The 20,006-nt window shown below is 39.5% G+C and overlaps 1 protein-coding gene across 1 annotated transcript in view; it reads left to right on the forward strand.

Annotated features, from left to right (window-relative positions):
- MELK (maternal embryonic leucine zipper kinase) overlaps positions 1 to 20,006 on the forward strand; it is an 81,284-nt gene that overhangs the window by 35,207 nt on the left and 26,071 nt on the right. The window contains exons 9-11 of the mRNA XM_060100708.1: positions 9,083 to 9,151; positions 10,569 to 10,667; positions 16,987 to 17,073. Coding sequence (XP_059956691.1) covers positions 9,083 to 9,151; positions 10,569 to 10,667; positions 16,987 to 17,073 — 255 coding nt within the window. The remainder of the gene's footprint in view (positions 1 to 9,082; positions 9,152 to 10,568; positions 10,668 to 16,986; positions 17,074 to 20,006) is intronic.

Genomic DNA, 20,006 nt, shown 5'->3' on the forward strand with positions numbered 1-20,006 from the left:
AGACATCCCAACTTTTCAGATTTACCAGGACTATATTTACCAGTTCTAATTCATATTAGGTATTGTGCATCAGTTTTTCTACTCAATTTAGGTGTCACCCCTGGTAGAGCAACTTGTCCTCATTTTCTTTTTTCTTTCTTTCTTTCTTTCTTTTTTTTTTTTTTTGTTTGTTTTTGCGGTATGCGGACCTCTCACTGTTGTGGCCTCTCCCATTGTGGAGCACAGGCTCCGGATGCGCAGGCTCAGCGGCCATGGCTCACGGGCCCAGCCGCTCTGCGGCATGTGGGATCTTCCCGGACTGACGCACGAACCCGCGTCCCCTGCATCGGCAGGCGGACTCTCAACCACTGCGCCACCAGGGAAGCCCTGTCCTCATTTTCTTTATCAGTAGTGTTAAAGCATTGCAGTAGTCAATTATTTCCAAGGTCCAGTCCATCTCTGAATAGCTATAAGTTCTCTGACTTCTATTTATTCACATTCAGTTTTCCTTGTTTGTTTCAGCCTAGTATTCTCCTCTGTTGATATTTTGAATCTTGATTCTGATCTCATGTAATATCAGCTTGTCCTTGCCAGGAGTGTGACATTTTGTACATTTCTTAAATATCTCTAATCCAAGTTGTTGATTAAAAAACTGAATAGAGGGCTTCCCTGGTGGCACAGTGGTTAAGCATCTGCCTGCCAGTGCAGGCAACATGGGTTCGAGCCCTGGGCCAGGAAGATACCACATGCTGCAGAGCAACAAAGCCTGTGCACCACAACTACTGAGCCTATGCTCTAGAACCCGCGAGCCACAACTCCTGAGCCCATGTGCCACAACTACTGAAGCCCATGCGCCTAGAACCTGTGCTCTGGAACAAGAGAAGCCACTGCAATGAGAAGCCCGCACACTGCAACGAAGAGTAGCACCTGCTCGCTGCAACTAGAGAAAGCCCACGCGCAGCAACGAAGACCCAATGCAGCCAAAGATAGATAGATAGATAGATAGACAGATAGATATTTTTTTAAAATTAAAAAAAAAACAACTGAATAGATCTAGACCACCCCTAAGTGTTTTGGGGTTTTAGCCTGTATCAGATACACTTAACCAAGATTTTGTGGTTTTATCCACAAAGATAAAATAAGTGACTGTTAATACCTTATTGAAATTAAGCTACACTATATCCGTGGTGTTCCTCATTTACTGACTTAACTCTAAGCTTGCTTTTTTTTTTTTTTTTAACCTATGTGGACCCAAACTTCTATGCTATTTATTTGCCTTCATTTGCTATTACTGTGAGTTCACATTCATATGGCAGCCATGGAATTAATGCTCCTAATTATTATTATTATATATATAAAATATATAATATATATTATAAATATATATAAGTATATATATATATATTTTTTGGGGAGGCCGCGCTGCGTGGCTTGTGGGATCTTAGGTCCCCAACCAGGGATCAAACCTGGCCCCATGGCAGTGAAAGTGCTGAGTCCTAACCACTGGACCGCCAGGGAATTCCTGATGCTCTTAATTATTAATGTACTGTTTCACCAATACGAGGTGAATGTACCAACATACAAACTTCAGTGTCTCTACTTTTATTTATTTATTTGAGTACACTAGTGGATCCTGGATGAATCCTTTGGGGGAGGGGACTTATCTCCAGATAATATAAAATTGTTACATCCTAATAGTAGATATTAGATCCAAGTTTTGATATTTTTGGTAAATCAAATATTTCTTCGGTTCAATGAATATGGTAGAAAATGTCTAATTCTTGTTCAGTAGAGATTTAGCCTTCCTAATTAATATTATTTACTAATACTGTATATTCTTTGTTTCTCCTACTCTGAATTTCATTTTTTTTTAGTTTTTCATGTATTTGCAAGTTGAAAATTGATTCAGATTAGGACTTTTATGCATTATTATGGAATTTAATTTCACACATTATAGATTTTGAAATTTATTGTAATCTTGGCTCAGAACTATTGTTCCGAGTCACAGTGTAATACAGTCTGCTGGTTGAATCTAATTAAGGTGTCGTATCACTTGCATGCAGTATGTATCTTTGCCTAGAATGTTCTAAAATTCCTCACTTGGGAATAACACTTCCCTCAGTTCTTGGTTTGATTGAAAAACCCAGCAATATTTGACACACTGTATGTAACTCTTGTTTAAGAGGCAGACTTTGTTTATCTTTTGTGTTTGTTGACTATTTTAAGCAAAATGCTAAACTGCAGTTTCCAGCATGGTTACTAATAGACTGAGTATTAATCTTATTAACGTCGCATATTCATCTGCTGTCATTGCATTCAAAGACAAGCGTGACTGTATTCCAGTTCTGGGTACACAAATATTAAGGAAATATAATTAATTTAGTAAATGAAAGTTGAGTAGCTTGAAAGTAAAATTGCTTTCTAACAAGTATAATTTATAATTTTAAAGAAAATGAGCAAGTTATCTCTTTATGAGATAATTCTTTACAATTATAGGGTTGACTGCAGTACTATTATTATGGGTTGGAGAGATGGACCACCTGCCTTTCTTAGTACTGTATGAAAAAACAAACAATTTCAAGCCCATTAGTATTCCCAGGATTATCTCACTTATTAGCACACAGATCTTTTTTCCTCCTCCCACTTGGTTTCTCCCTCTATTACCTGTTTCTTAATCTCATTTGCAAGGTAATCAGCCCTTAAATAAACAAGAATTCTCCAAAGATTGAGCAGAAACCAGGGTTAAGGGGCACAGGCCTGGTTAACACAGGGCCTTTTGTGAAGATGCTCTTCCCCAGCGGAATTGTTCCTCTCAAGGCCTTTTCCATTTGATCCTTTGATATATACTTTCAGTATTTAAATAAGGAGCCTTTCTCCCTATTTCTAGGTATCCTTAGAACTTCCAGTGTGGTACAATAGAAAAAGTATTGTATCTCTCTTCTAGTCCTGTCTCTACCCCTTTATTGCTCTATAACAATGTTTCTCAACTTTGGCACCATTGACATTTTGGACTAGATAATTCTTTGTTGTGGGGGACCATCCTGTGTATTGTGGGATGTTTAGCAGCATCCCTGGCCTCTGCCCACTAGATGCCAGTAGCAGCCCCCAAATTATGACAATCAGAAATGTCTCCAGACACTGCCAGGTGTCCCCTGGGGGACAAAAATCACCTCTAGTTGAGAACCAGTGCCTTACAACATTGAACAGGTATTTGATTTCCCTGGCTGAGACAGTTTCCTCATCTGTGTAATGTAGTTAGTAATCCCTGCCTACTGCACAGGATAAAATATATGTACAAGTGCTTTGTGGGTTTTTAAGTACTGTGTACAAATAAGAGGTTGGGGTAAGCCTGGCAGCAGAACTCAGCTCTGGACTTTATTTCTGCTAGTATTTCAGTGTAGAGCATGAAGCTGAGAATGTCAGGTCTTGGTGATGGGGCACAGGCCTCATGCTTTGTTTGTCGATAGTACTCTATAGAGCTCTTCTGTCCAAATGGAGAAAGTGGGTGGGTACGTTTCAGGAGGTGATGTGAGTAGGACATGACTAGTTGATGTGTTCTTACCCAGGCAATGCTGAGATCCTGAGGCAGCTGCAGTGGGGCAGAGCTCTATTGAGAAGGCATGTGCATCCTCAGAATGACTCTAGCCTTTCTTACTATACTGAATATTTAGCACCCTGGCATACATAGCTTTGCCACCATGCCATCTTTGCTCTGCTGCTTTTTTGAGTAGCCCTATCTTACCCTCCCATTTATTTCGAATTGAACAAACATTTATTGTCTCTTATGTGCAAGGCATTGTGCCAAGTGCTTTCACATACGTTCTCTTCCATTCCTTTTATAACCCTGTAAGTGGCATTACTGTACTTGTTTCACAGTAACAGTAGTAATAGTAGTAGTAGTAATAGTAATAGTAGTGGAGGCAGCAGCAATGGTAGAAACTAGACGGTATTGATTTCTTACTCTGTGCCTGTGCTAAGTGCTTTATATGTATTAAATCATTGAGTGCTAGCAACAGTTTATGGAGTTGATACTGTTATTATACTTCTCTTTACAGATGAGGAAACCGAGTCACAGCAAGGTTAAATAGCTCATCCACACAGCTAGTAAGCGGTAGACCCTGGATTTGGATCTAGGCAATTTGTCTGCAGAGCCTACTCTTAGGAAACAGGGTCAGAAAGATGACATAACTTGTACAAGCTCAAGGAGCGAATGAAAGGCAGACTAGGATTCAAACATAATGTATGACTCCAGTCTCTGCCTGTTTCCAGTGTGCCAAGCACCACACTTCTCATTTACTTATCCTCCCTGCCTCTCTCTGGATAGGATTGCTTCCATGATGCTGGCGCACAGCACAGCACAGCACAGCACAGGGGATCTATTAAAAGATACTTCGTGAATTCAAGTTGGGATGATAAAAGGGGAGATAAATAAGAGGCAAAGAGGAACTTGGAATCAGCCTCGTGGAGCTCTTGTTATTCAGTGCTTTGGTCTGAAAATTCATTTTTACATCTGATTTCTATAGAATTCTGCTACTTTTAGTTAAGAATGCTTTTGTTTTGGATGGTAGTTTTTGAACTTAAAGGCATAATGTTTATTTTATTACACAGTTCTGGTTATGGACCTGTTATCTGTGTGTTGGAGCAGACCAGAAAGGGCTAGAACCAAGAACCAGATTTATCCTTGGGGTGAGCAGGTGATGATAGGAGAGAGGTAATGCAAGTAAGTTAAACCCTTATAGATGGTATATTAGTTTCCTAGGGTTATTATCACAAAGTACTACAAGATGGTGGCTTAAAACAACAGATATTTATTCTCTCACAGTTCTGGAGGCTAGTCTAAAATCAAGGAGTTAGCAGGGCCATGGTCTCTGAAGGCTCTAAGGGAGACTCCTTTGCCTCTTTCTAGCTTCTTGTGTTTGCCTGCAATCCTTGGCATTCCTTGGATTATAGATGCATCACTCCAGTCTCTGCCTCTGTTTTCATGTGGTATTCTCTCCTGTGTGTTTGTGTCTCTGTGTCTAAATTTCCCCCTTCTTGTAAGAACACCAGTCATATTGAATTTAGGGCCCAGCCTAACCCAGTATGATCTCATCTTAACTTGATTACTTCTGCAGAAGCCCCGATTTCCAAATAAGGATGCATTCACAGGGTCCAGGTGGACATGAATATTGGGGGGTCACTATTCAACCCAGTGCAGATGGTATCCAGAGAGTAAGCAGCAAATGGCTTTGTGTGCAGTCAGCATGAGGAGAGACCCACTGGAGTAGGTGCAGGTTCTGATCAGTGAGTAAAGCAAGACAGGACACTCTAGAGGTTGTGCAGGTTGTGATCAGAAATTCAGGTAGATCATGACCCTTGATCGGTGTAAGCAAGTAATAGGCCAGTCTCTACTTTCTATGGGACCCTGGCAAAAGCAGGCTACAGTATTTGAGGTGCCAGGCAAATGATCAGTTTGCCAAGAAAGAGAACATGTCAGGTACCCAGGATTTGAATCATGAGTGGCATTTGGTCTCAGGAATAAGGAAAAGCTCAGCTAAGAGAGTGGGGCCAACTAGATCAGGGCCAGCCATGCAGCAACTGTGACTCGCTGCTGAGTCCCAGCAAGGTGGCTGAAGCATCCAAAAATCCCCCCTTCCCAGGGATAGGCCTGGAGCCCAGGCAGCACTGAGCCTTCAGTGCTTGGTGGATGACGGATAGTAAGGAGAAATGAATTAGAGACTTCATTATTATAATTCACAAACAAACTGTCAGCATCTGACATTGGCAAGTGTTAAGGTGCCCTGGCAAGGTATAAATAAGAGTGGTATCTCTGGGTACTAGTGAGTGCTTTAGATAAAGAAGAATGAAAAATTTAATAACATTAAATGTCATTTGTAAAATGAAAGCTCTTGCCCTTCCTAGGAAACACTTTGTAGGTCAGCTTGTCTGCTCTTATCAGAGAGGCTGAATCAGAGGTTGAGTTGTTTTAACGTTAACACCTTTTCTTTTTAAATAAATTGCTTGATAACACTTCCTTGGAACTTTGACTATTTCTTTAACATATTCAAAATCCAGCCTGTCATGTAGTTCTAGGATTCTGAGTGATCTATACTGTTTCTCCCCTCACCGTTAAGCTGGACTGATTTCTGTGAGAATTGTGTCCTAGACAATTCGTAACAACAGAGAACCCCAATGCTGGTGCTAGTTGAAGCCTTCTTCACCTACCTGCCTCCACTGTTCTAGCCTCGTTCAATTACTGTTGGGTGTGTGTGCGTGCGTGCGTGTGCGCGCGTGCTTGCCCTTGTCTCCCTGGACCTATATTTCTAACCCAGGATCCTCATTCAGGTTATTTTGTCATTGATTATTTTTGGGAGCTCTCTGGATTCCATCAGACCATGTTCCTTAGTTTCCAGAGTTATCACAAACAGTTCTGTGGTGAATGTTACTGTTCATAACACGAATACATTTTTGTATGCCAAATTATTTGCTTAGGATAAATTGCTAGAAGTGAAATTGCTGGATCAAGGATATGTGATCTTGAATGCTTTTTACACATATTTCCAAATTACTCTTCAGAAAAGTTTATGCTCTCTCGTTGTATATATAAGCACTCTTATCCCCAAACTCTAACACTGGATAATTTTTTTGAAGTTTATCAATTTGGTAGATCATATTTTTGTTTAAATTAATTGCTTTTTTTAAATTTTGGCTGCGTTGGGTCTTAGTTGCTGCGTGCGGGCTTTCTCTAGTTGCAGCAAGCCGGGGCTACTCTCTGTTGCAGTGTGCGGGCTTCTCATTGTGGAGGCTTCTCTTGTTGCGGAGCACGGGCTCTAGGCGCGTGGGCTTCAGTAATTGTGACGTGTGGGCTCAGTAGTTGTGGCTCACGGGTTCTAGAGCACAGGCTCAGTAGTTGTGGCGCATGAGCCTAGTTGCTCCATGGCATGTGGGATCTTCCCAGACCAGGGCTCGAATCCATGTCCCCTGCATTGGCAGGCAGATTCTTAACCACTGTGCCACCAGGAAGTCCCTAATTGCTTTTTTATTGCTGGATTAGTTGAACATATTTTCATGTTTATTAACCGTTTAAAAGTTCTTGTTTTGGGATTACCTGTGAATATTCTTTGCCCATTTTCTTTTGGAGTGTATGCTTTGATCCCATTTCTTCTTTTATGGAACAAATATTAATTGAGCACCTTTTATATGTTAGGGCCAGACAGTGTTCTAGGTGAACAGCACAGACAAAATCCCTATGATTAAAGAGTTTATATTCTAATATAGTGAGGCAGAAAATAAACAAATAAATATGTAGTATGACACGTAGGGATAAGGACTGTAAAGAAGGTGCCATGAAAGGCAGGTAGAGATGATGGTGGGCAGGGATGCTATTTATAAAGGTGGTTTGGGGAAGCCTCACTGATGCCACTGGTATTTAAGGGGAGACCTGAAGAAGATAAAGGCACAAACTCTGCTGATATTGGGGAAAGCATTATAGCGGCGGGAACAAAGAGTGCAAAGGGCCTAAGGCAGGATTGTGTTTGACTTGTGATGTGATCATAGTTTGATGAGTGCGGGAGAGAGTTAGGAGGTGAGCTTGAGAGGTAGCAGGGAGTGGGGTGGATGTGGGGTTACAGACCACGTAGGGCCTTGGAGCCAGAGTGAGGAATTTGGATTTCATTCTGAGTGAGATGGGGAGCCATTAGAGCGTTTTGAATAGTGAAGTGATATGACCTGACCCAGCGTTTTGAAAGAACATTGGTGTTGGTAAGTAGAGACTAGATTGTGAGGGACAGTGATGGGCTCTGGAAGACCAGTTAGGAGCCTCCTGCAGTATATCAGATGAGAGACCCTGCAGGTGTGGTACAGGTAGTGACAGGTGATTCTGGATATGTAACATAGAACCAATAGATTTGCTGATGGATCGGATGTGAAGTGTGAGGGAAAGAGGAGCTAAAGAAGATCCAAGGTTTCTGACCTGAGGAGCTGGTAAGGCAGTTGCCATTTGCTGAGAAGGAGAAATGTGGGAAGGAGAGGATTGGTGGTGATCTGCGAGAGCTTTTTATGTGATGAAGTGTATTAATCTTTTGCCATTTAGGCGGAAAGGTTTTTTCCCTCAATTTGTTGTTAATTAACTTTGTTAGTTGTGTTTTGCTGTACAGAAATGTCAGCCTTTCAATCTTGTCGTCTGTTAATCTTTATAGTAGTTTTTTGGTATTGCTGTCATGTCTAGACAGGTTCTAAAAAATAATCACCGATGCTTTCTTTAAGTATTCTCATGGTTTAGTGTTTGCATTTAACTCTTTAATCTGGGTAGAATTAATTTTGATATAGACTGTGAATTACAGTTCAATCTTAATTTTTCTCATATAATTAACCTGTTATCCTAGCATCATTAAACAATTTGTTCTCTGCTAAGAAAAATGATTCTATCATTTCCTTTGAATTGGGAAAGAGGGGTGTGTGACAGGTTGTGTGAAGAGGTATTATATCACGTATTTGTGTTTAGCGAGCCCCTAGTCTTGTTTTGGTTGATGACTTGGTGACTGTAATGTCTGAGTATAACAGGTTATAAACATTTATCTCCTGAGTCTCTTCCATTCCCAAAAGAGGTACTTGCCTTAGAAGGTGGCTTTCATCAGTTCCCTCAATGATTGTGAATTCTGCCTTGCGGATGATATGTGACCTGTTTTTAACCACAGCCTGTGTCCTCCTACCAAATATGATTTTCTGTGACCTACTTTTGTCAACTGACAATTCCTCTGGGATTATAAACTAAAATTTGCTTCAATAAAAATACTGACTACAGTGTATACTTCCTGTCCATTTAATCATACTATAGATTCCAAAGCGCTGTAACATTTACGTTTGCCACTCTTACATTCTCTGTGCTCTAGCCCTTACCCGATATGTGGATACTTTAGAGGTGACAGTAGTGTTTAACTAACTGGATTTTCTTCTTTAAGGCAAGAAATGGGTTTCTTATGTTATTAATAATGTTTACCAAATCTTAAACTTGGGTGAAGTCTTCAAGCTTGGAAGTAAACCTCCAGCATGTTGTTAACCTTAGAAATTTGTATCAAGGCTGATTGAACCTAAATCTCCTAAATGCTTTCTTTGTTTTTTGTAGAGAGGGAAATATGAGGTTCCTAAGTGGCTCTCCCCCAGTAGTATTCTGCTTCTTCAACAAATGCTACAGGTAATCTTTGTTATTTATTTTAAAATAATAGAAGTCTTCTTTTATTATTTGATTTTAAGATGTCTGTAGTGCTACTACATTTATCTATCAGCTGTAAAAAATTCCATTCATTATACCTACTCTGCAGATATTCTCTACTAGGTGCTTTCTTTGCAAATGCATTTTTTAAAAAAGACTGCTACCATATATCTTTGCTGATTTGGTTTTTCTTCCTTTTTCCTGAGCATTGTCTGTTTTCTCTAACCAGCTCTTGCTCCACTGTTTTCTGTTTTCTTGCTCCCACTCTTTTTCCATTAGATATATAGTAGATACGGAATAATTGCTTAAATGAGCTGATGTACAATTGAGTGGACCCCATGATCTAGTGCAGTGGTTCTCAAACTTTAGCATGTATCAGAATTGCCACATGAGCTTATTGAAACACAGATTGCTGGGCACCACCCTGAGAGTGTCTGATTCAGTAGAGCTGGGGCAGGGCTAAGAATTTGCATTTCTAATAAGCTCTCAGATGACACTGATACCGCTGGTCTGGGAACCACACGTTAAGAGCCACTGATTTGGTGTTATGATCTTTAAGGGTGAAAGACAGGAGTGCTGAAGTCTAGTTATCCACCCTACCAATCAATAGGCATGCCACCTAACCAGGTTCTGACCTATAAAATGGGGATTCTGAGCTTGGCTTCAGTGCTTGCTACATAGTGTTACGTGGATAAAATGAGATTAATGGGAAACACTTTGAAAAATATGAGTACCTTATTAGCAATATTTTTTTCATTATTATGTATTCAGTTTTTCCATATATTAAGCCATCTCTACTTTTTATTCAAAATTTACCTTGAGCTCACCTACCTTGAGTAGGGCAAGACCACCAAATCTCCATAATGAGATTGAAAACACCTCATCCTTTCTTCTAAACTCCCCAAAACTTAATCTTTGTTGATTAATTTTTCTCTCCTCACATTTGAAAATTACAAATGGAAAAGAAAGGTGTGCTTTTCAACTTGTTATATGTGATTGTAAGCTCATTGGAGGTAGAGATTGCATATTCAGTGTGAATGCCCTGCATTGTGCCTGCTTGAATATTAAATTGGTGACTATTTCCTGTGAATAGGTTTTCCAGCAAAAGACTATTACATCATACAATAGATTGGCTTAACTTCATGAATAATGTCCATACCAATGAAGTTCATGTTTGTTAAACATTTATCTTCTAAGCCCGTGTTGGTAGCTATAGTTTTCTTGCCTCTATTCCCTTTTTAAAAGAATTTATTCCAAGGCCATTTTAAGGTCTTTGACAGCATTTTTGTGATGATAAAGTTTACATCTGTTCTGATGAATTTTGAGTTCTCAGGAGGAAAGGTGTTCTATGGTCTCTATTTAAAATGTTAATCTCCAGCTACCTCTCAATGGCCACTAGGTGGACCCAAAGAAACGGATTTCTGTGAAAAATCTATTGAACCATCCCTGGATCATGCAAGATTACAACTGTCCTGTTGAGTGGCAAAGCAAGACTCCTGTAAGTAAAATGAAATCCAGTAAAATTAAAAAACAGAAACAAAAACTTTGTGTGGATTCAGAATGTACAATGATGTGGTCTAAATACAAAAGAAAGTATATTTTGTAGACTTATCTGTCAGATTGGTGTTTGGGAGATTGTAACTGAATTGTATATTTGCCTGTTAATCTCTAGGACAGTGGCTCCTAACGGGCTTGCACATGAGAATCACAAGGACCTTAAAAAAAAAGTGCCTGTGCCCCGTCCCACAGCAATTAATGGATATTTTTTAAAAGCTCCCTGGTGTTTCTCACGTAGTCAGGATTGTGAACAGTGCTCTGGGAATCTTAGGCAAGTTACTTAACTTTTCCAAACCAATATATTCGTCTGTAAAAAGTAGGTTAAACCTGTTCTTCCTATTTCCCAGAGTAGTTATAAGGTTATAGAGGTTCTCAAACTTTTAAGTCTGAGGGCCCCTTTATGCTCTTATTATTCACTTATTAAAATATTTATTGATCGATTCATTTAAAAGTAACAGTACTAAACCTATTACAGTTTATCACAAATATTTTTATGAAAAATGACTATTTAAAAAATAAATTTAGTGGGAAGACTAGCATTGTTTTACATCTTTGCAAATTTCTTTAAAGTCTAGCTTAATAGAATACACTTGGATCTCACCTGCTTCTGCATTGTTTTGCTATGATGTTTTGATTGGAGATCCTCAGGGGTCTACAGAGCATACCATGAGAACTGGTCTAATATATATATGAAAGAACTTTATTTATTTATTTATTTATTTTTAACATCTTTATTGGAGTATAATTGCTTTACAATGGTGTGTTAGTTTCTGCTTTATAACAAAGTGAATCAGTTATACATACACATATGTTCCCATATCTCTTCCCTCTTGTGTCTCTTTCCCTCCCACCCTCCCTATCCCACCCCTCTAGGTGGTCACAAAGCAACAAGCTGATCTCCCTGTGCTATGCGGCTGCTTCCCACTAGCTATCTGTTTTACGTTTGGTAGTGTATATATGTCCATGCCACTCTCTCACTTTGTCACAGCTTACCCTTCCCCCTCCCCATATCCTCAAGTCCATTCTCTAGTAGGTCTGTGTGAAAGAATTTTAAATAACACAAAGTGCTATGCAAGTTTAAGCAGTTATATTAATAAGTATTCCTACATTAATGTTGTAAAAAATATTTTTTAACAAATGGCAATTTGAACTTGGTAAAAATGTGAGCATTACTAAACGGTATGTATAATGTTTTTTAATTGAAGTATAGTTGATTTACAATATTGTGTTAGTTTCAGGTATACAGCATAGTGATTCAGTTATGCATATGTATATTTTTTCAGATTATTTTCCACTATAGGTTATTATAAGATATTGAATGTAGTTTCCTGTGTTATACAGTAAATCTCTGTTGCTTATCTATTTTATGTAAGGGGTATGTATACTTTGTATATTAGCGAACTATTGCTGCATAAAAAACCACCCCAAAGTTTAGTGACTTGAAACAATAATAATTTACAATTCTGTAGATCAGCAGTTTGGGGCTCAGCCAGATATTTCCTGTGTTAGTCTTACCTGGGGTCATTCATGTGGCTGCAGTTAACTGGTGACTTGACTGTGGCTGGATGGTCTAAGCCTCACTCAGAAGACCAACTATTTGTGCTGGTTATTTGTTGGGCCACACTGTCCAGCAGGCTAGTTTGGGCTCCTTGATATGGCAGCTAGATTCCAGAAGAAGCCAGAAAGTGGACAAACCCTAACACTCAAGCTTTTTTTTTTTTTTTTTTTTTTTTTTTTGGCTGCACCGCGTGGCATGTGGGATCCTAGTTCCCCCGACCAGGGATCAACCCCACGCCCCCTGCATTGTAAGTGCAGAGTCTTAACCACTGGACTGCCAGGGAAGTCCCACACTCAAGCATTTTTCAAGCCTCTGCTTGCATTGTGCTTACTAATGTCTGGCCAAAGCAAGCCACAAAGCAAAACCCAGAGCCAGTATGGAAAGTGTAGCCATCAAAGTTGGTACAGTTCTTATCCTCTTTTCATAGATAAGGAAATCAAGAAATTAAACATAACTACTTAAGAAATAAATCCAGTGAGAAGAGTGGCACTGCTCTACATCTTTGCTGATTTCTTTAAAGTCTAGCTTAATAGAAGACACTTGGGTACTCATCTGTTTCTGCATTCAGTCTGTTTTGATATGTTGTTTTTATTAAAGCATATGGAGAAAATGCAGCCTTACACAGATACATAGTTAGAAAAGCATTTTAATGCTTTAAAGGAGAAGTGTTTTAATAGCCTTTTCAGGTAATTGGAGATGTTTTTTGATAATCTACTACAGCGTCTGCAATGGAGAGGAGTATGTGCATGGGTCAACAGAATAGCTTGGATACATGCCACATTGTAGACCTGATACATACAGCTGTGGGGTATTTGCTTTCTGGAAGAATTACACCAATAAATATAAATACTTGGGAAAATAGACTATGTTTGTTTTTAACCCCTTCTCACTAGTCTGCCCACTGTTATGACCATGCAGCCTCATCTGAAATTCCTCCTGATTCTCCTGTGACTGTCAACCCCTAAAATCTCTCTTCTTCATATTTCCTTTAACCTTCCACGACATCTTCAGTAGCTATTGAGCAAACACAATTAGAGCTGCAACTTAATGCTAACAACCATCAACACTGAGAGCCTAGGATAGCAGAGTATATGGTGTCTGAGCAGCACAGCAGCAGGGCCAGGGGAGCTGTGACGTGCCCTTGTGAGGTGGAGAACGTGGGTGGTGCACATGCCTGTGTTCAGCCATTGGGGGTCATCATTTCTCCACGTGTGGGAGGGCTTTGCATGTCTTCTCAGCCGTGATCCTTAATAGGGTAGGATATGCTACTGTTTGCAGTGGAACAGATGCCCAAAGGAAGAAAGTCTCTGATTTCAACAACACAAAGATTATTTTAAATTGGGGCACAGTATAAAGTAAGATACATAGTTTTGAGTGTTCCAAAAAAGTATATGATTTTCCTTACATCTTAGTATAATAATTACGAATATTTATTGAATGCTTACTATAATAGAAAAGTGTGCTACTGTAGTACTATAATATAATATAGACAGAGCCCTTAGGATAGTACCTTTAAAGGCTTTGTGTTTTTAACTCTTATTAACTCATTCAGTCCTCATACAAACCCTCTGAAGTAGGTACTGTTATTGTCCCCATTTACAGATGAAGCAACTGGACACAGAATCATGAAATAACTTGCCCAAGGTCAAACAACTAGTAAGTGTAGAACCAGGATTTTAACCCAGACAGAAGGGCTCCAGAATATAATGGATCTGACAGGCCAACTAATTCAAACTCAGGGCCTGTATTCTGTGTAGCTATAGCCTTTGTGATAAGCATTAGTTGTCTGGTCTCTGTTGGAATAGCTACTGGAATAGAGTCATGGAGAGGTGGCATTATGATGTGGTAGGAAAAACCCTGGGCTAGGATGAAAAATGCCAGTTTCAGGCAAATTGCATAACTTTTTCTGAGTCTTCATTTTCTCACCTCTAATATGGGTATTCTAATGCCAGTCTCTTCTGTATGTTTGGATCATGTTTTGTCATCTATAGAGTACCTTTCAGTGTTATGTCATTAATCTGTCATGTCTGCCTTACAGAGCTGTCGCAGGGATCAAATGAGTTATATACAGAAGAGCTATAAGGGATTATTGCTTTTCGAAGTATTTGCTTTTCTGCCTCAGTATTGTGTTTTATCAAGAGTGAACTATAAAAAATAATTCAGATTTACTTGGATATTTAAGGTATAGATGCTATTCTGTAACTCTATGCATGATCTCCTTCTATCATTTTCACACGTAGCTCTAGTACCCAAGTATTGTATCAAATAGAAGTTATATTCAGTTCTATTTTCTGCCCTACTGAACAGGAAATGTAGTAGGCACGGATAATCCAAAATAATTGGCTAACTTTGGGTATGCGTTTTTGTACTTAATTTAACTGAAGCATGTGTGGCTGAGAATTCAGAGTACTTAAAGTGTTGAACCCCTTTGGAAAACTTGAGTTAAACCGTATTTTTCAGACTTTGGTGTCTTGTCCCACTCTTTTCATTCTTTCCAGTTCAGGAGCCCAGCAAAGAAGATAGCATCTCCTTCCTACCCTTCCTTCCTTTCCTCCACACACCTTGTGGTAAAGTTACAGAGCAAGAGGCTATGGGGGAGAGGTTTTTGTTTTTAAGAAAGTAACTTAAGATCATGGAGGGAACCCAGAAATCATTTCCTTCATGCTTGAGCAGTGGTATCAACAAGAAGATACCCAACTGGCTGGTAAAGTGTCCAAACTTCTGAGGTTGAGCCCTTCCTGAAGCAGGAATCTACATTTTGGGGAGCTGCTAAGGTCAAAGCAACACAATGAAAACTTACTTGTGGCATTTTTGACTTTCATAAAACCATCAGTATAAACCTTTGTGGTCTCCCCATTCTCCATAGCCCTTGAGGTTGAGCTTGTACCAGCCAATCATGCAGGTCATTGTCTGTACTGTTCCTCTAGTTTCATGATGGCAACATGACTTTCTCTTGAGTCTGATGTTACAAGTGTGGTAACAAGGGAAGGTCATGATATTGCTCTGCCACATGCTGGTACGTTGAAGGTCAGTGAAAACCTGAACTATGTGATCTAACGAAAGGGCCAGAATGGTAAGGGGGGTTAATCATTAAAACAGTGGTTAAAGGAGCTGGAAAAGAGAAAACTTGGAGAGGAAAGGTTGTTGATAATAGGAATATTCAAATTTCTGAAAGTTCTTATACCAAAGAGGAAATAGAATTATGACTGTTAGTAAAAATAGTTAACAGTTTTTTGAGGGCCTACTCATTTAAGGTGATGTACTAGGTACACCACATAGGTTACATATATTGCAAGGCAGGTGCCATCTCTGTTTTACAGAGGATGAAACTGAGGTTCAGAGCGGTGTAGTAATATGCTCAAGGTCACACGGTTATTTTTTGATGTAATGATTAAAACCAAGGTCTCTCTACTTCCAAAGCCTGTCAGCTGTCAGATTGTACCAATTCACAGTGGATAGGGATCACAGGGAGACAGACCTTAGGGGAGGAGGAAGAAGCTAACCATCTCAGCTGTTCTGGAGAGGAAGACTTTAAGCAGAAAGTGAAACATCCCATATTGGGGCTGTTATGAAGTGAATTCTTACATTGGAAAGATGACTTTAAAATTACATTCCTTATGATTCTTTTCCCATATTATTTTCTGAACTCCTGTTCCAGGTCCAGGCCAGACCCTTCCTGCCTTTTCATTCTCAGTGATCCTTGTTTGGCTCTGAGAACTCATTTCTGGCCCCATCTCTGGTGAGGTCTCATCATGCAGGGATCACAATACTTGGATAATTTCTGTCCTTAAGCAAAATAAAGTTTGTGTAGCGGCTGTGTCACTTCTTCCTTTTAAAAATTGTGCTTTACTGGTACCTTCAGCATAATGATGATTGTGCAGCATATATGGCACCATCATAAGGGCTCCTTGGATTGCGCTAAACCCAAACATAACCTGGGGGACAATATGCTACAAGTCTGAGCCACTCTTTTACCCAGTCTGTTGTCCTGCCAGTGATTTTGGATGCCTAGATGACTGCTCTTTGATGCAAATACCAGTCCCTGTCTTGCGGTAGGGGAGGAGAATATAGTCCCTTGGCTGCACAGCAGAATTGTAACAGTTGATCAGATGATGAGGGGGATGTGAAGGGCTGGAAAAGAGAGCTCATCATCTTCTTGAACTTCTTATTGTTATCTGCTTATATCTTTAAAAATTGTGGAGAATGTTTATTCGTGTTTTTTTTTTTTAATAAATTTATTTATTTATTTTTGGCGTTGGCTCTTTGTTGCTGGGCGCGGGCTTTCTCTGGTTGTGGCGAGCAGGGGCTACTCTTTGTTGCAGTGCGCAAGCTTCTCATTGCGGTGGTTTTTCTTGTTGCGGAGCACGGGCTGTAGGCGTGCGGGATTCAGTAGTTGTGGCTTGTGGGCTCTAGAGCGCAGGCTCAGTAGTTGTGGCGCACAGGCTTAGTTGCTCCGTGGCATGTGGGATCTTCCCGGACCAGGGCTTGAACCCATGTCCCCTGCATTGGCAGGTGGATTCTTAACCACTGCGCCACCAGGGAAGCCCGAGAATGTTTATTCTTACCCAAGAGTTTGACAAACTCATGTTGTTTTTACATGTTGGTGTTTGATTTTACCAGGTAATTATGGTAATTTTAAAATTTCAAAACCATAAATATTTTGTAATTTTTTGTTAATAAAGTTGATAAAATTTTTTTGTAGCTTTTTCACCTTGATGAAGATTGTGTAACGGAACTTTCTGTATATCACAGAAACAACAGACAAACAATGGAGGATTTAATTTCACTGGTAAGAAATACAGCATGAATTTGAGAGTAATATCTTTTGTTTCATCATTGTTTTTTATTTTATCAGTACATTAAAAATAGTATAGCATTTTTCAGACCTATGATTTTATCATGGGTGTAAATATTGCACTTATTTTATGTTTATGTGTGTTTTCCACTCAACTCTTTCTGATGTCTGGTGGATATACTCTTTAAAAATGAGATTGATCAAAGAGACAATGGAAAAAAAACTTTTAAGAAACAGAACAAATGAGTCCAGAGAATTGACAGAGTTTCAATTTTGACTGCTTTAAATTCTCTAACATGGAACTGTGATTCTGTTGTAGAAATGAGGTAAACACAAAGCAGTTTTCATTTTACCTGAAAGCAGCCTTGTAGCATCGCATCACCCCCAACCTTATGAACCAAATGAAATCATCATCATGATTTCTGGTATTGGATCATTTTAGCTCTTTCAGATGCTTAATCTCTAGATCACACATGTGGTTTTTTTCTAGAGATAGAGGCACTCACAGCTGTCTCTGAGTACAGTCTAACACGATGGGCAGGGATCGCAGCCAACATGGCTCCTGGTTCAGTGCTATGTCTCTCATCACCTATGAATTGTATTTGTTTTTTTCTCTTTTCTAACTTGAAAGGTAAAGGCCTTAAGCAATTTTTTTTAAAACTAACCAAACTTTACTAAGCCACAGTTTTCTTCAGTGAGGAGGAGATATGAAGGAATTCTTTTGAATGACATAGTATGTCTTTTGAATGACAATTCCAGACAAACAGAACATGTCTGGAAAACAGAATGATAATTTACTTTTTCATGGAATGAAACACGATGGTAAGAATTGGGAACTGCTGCCAGATATGTCAGGTCCTTAGTATTTTACAATGAAAATTCAAAGTTTTCATGTAAACAAGTTAAAAAAAAATTACATGACCTTTTCTTTGGAATGCTCTTTAATAGAAAACTATATTTTGGATTCAAAAAATTTCTTTTTAAATTTTTATTATAGAAATTTTCAAACACCTACAAAAGTAGAGAGACTAGTATAATAACAATGGTTTTCCATGTACTCATCATCCAGTTTTAACAGTTATTAACATTTTGCCAATTTTATCTATATTCCAACACTACCCTCCATCTGCCCTTTTTAGCTAGGGTATTTCAAAGCAAGTCCCACGTATCATGTCATTTTATCCAGAAAAAAATTAGTATGAGATTCACAAACTTTTAAAATCTGAATCTTAAAAGTAACATACTCAGAATTTCAAGAATCATTAGGAAAAAAAAAAGTCTTTAAAATAGTATCCTTTATGTGGTGTCTACATATAATTTTCAAACTTAAAAGTGAAATGGAAATGGGAATTGTCTTCTTACTTCTGATAAAGAAAACAAAATAATGAGGCATGATAGAGATTGTTTTCTGGTGTTACATCTCTTTAAAGATCTCAGTTATCCTGAAAGCTAGGCATGACCAACATCAAGAATGTGTGAGGAAAGTAATAGTTTTTCTTCTTGTGTACTTTTCCCTCATTCTTTTTTTTTTTTTTTTTTTTTTTGCGGTACGTGGGCCTCTCACTGTTGTGGCCTCTCCTGTTGTGGAGCACAGGCTCTGGACGCACAGGCTCAGCGGCCATGGCTCACGGGTCTAGCCGCTCCACGGCATGTGGGATCTTCCCAGACCGGTGCACGAACCTGCGTCCCCTGCGTTGGCAGGCGGACTCTCAACCACTGCGCCACCAGGGAAGCCCTTCCCTCATTCTTAAATGCCTGTTTATACTTATTTTCCAGTCCTAGGGATGAGTAGACAATATCTTCTTAACTTTGCCTGAACATTGTAATCACCTAGGAACTTCAATCCTGATGCCTAAATCCCACCCCAGAGATTACTATTTCATTGGTCTGGGGTATGGCATAAGCATCACAATTTTTAAAACCTTTCCAAATGATTGCAGTGTGTAGCCAGGAGTTGAGAAGTATTACTCTAGATTCTTGCTCTTCAAAGTGTGATCTAGAATCAGCAGCATAAGCATCACTTTGTGCTTGTTAGAAATGCAGAATCTACGTCCCACCTCAGACCTGCTGAATCAGAATCTGCATCCTAATAAACCCTAAGTGATTCATCTATACATTAAAGCTTGTGAAGCATTGGTCTAAGTCAGTGGTTCTCAACTTGGAGTGATTTTGCCCCTCAGGGGACATTTTTGGTTGTCACAATGGGGGCGTGTGTATATACTAATGGCATCTAGTGGGTAGAGGCCAGGGATGCTGCTAAATATCCTAGAGAATAGCCACTCACCACAAAGAATTATCCACGTCAACTATCAAATAGTGTTGAAGTTGAAAAATCCTGGTCTGGGTGGTCTCAGAGAATTCACATTGGTTCTAGGTACTTTCCAGTTTAAAGAGCCTTGGGAAAACCAGGTTTGAGATCAGCCGTGGTCTGTTACATTTTTTTTTCTGGCATCTTGGGAGCTCTAGGTGCTGGCTAGACAGGACAGAGATCAGTTTCTTGTGCTCCATGCTGGGTATGGTGCTGCTGATCCTTGTGTAAAGAGAGAGAAACAGTATTATTCCCAAACATTCAACTCATGGAACTACCACTTTTATATTATATACATGAGCATTCTTAAACTGCTTTTTGAACGTGGAAGTGAGAGTCTCTCATGTATCATGATCTTGAGCCACATCTCATAGTCCTGTTGAGATTTCCTCCTGTGGTGCTAGAGCTTCCACTTCATAGCTTTCCTTACTTTCCCCGATCTTCCAGCCGTGGTGGCTCTGGATTGTGGAGCAGCCAGTTATCTATCTGGCTTCGCTGAGGGTTGCATGTGCACACGAGAACCTACAGACCAAGACAGATCCTTTCCTCTCACCCCTGCAGTGCAAACACCCATGTGTTCTGGTGGCGGAAGTTTAAAGACTGAGGGCCTCGGGAGCAA

Source organism: Mesoplodon densirostris, chromosome 6 (assembly GCF_025265405.1).
Source record: "Mesoplodon densirostris isolate mMesDen1 chromosome 6, mMesDen1 primary haplotype, whole genome shotgun sequence".
NCBI lineage: Eukaryota > Metazoa > Chordata > Mammalia > Artiodactyla > Ziphiidae > Mesoplodon > Mesoplodon densirostris.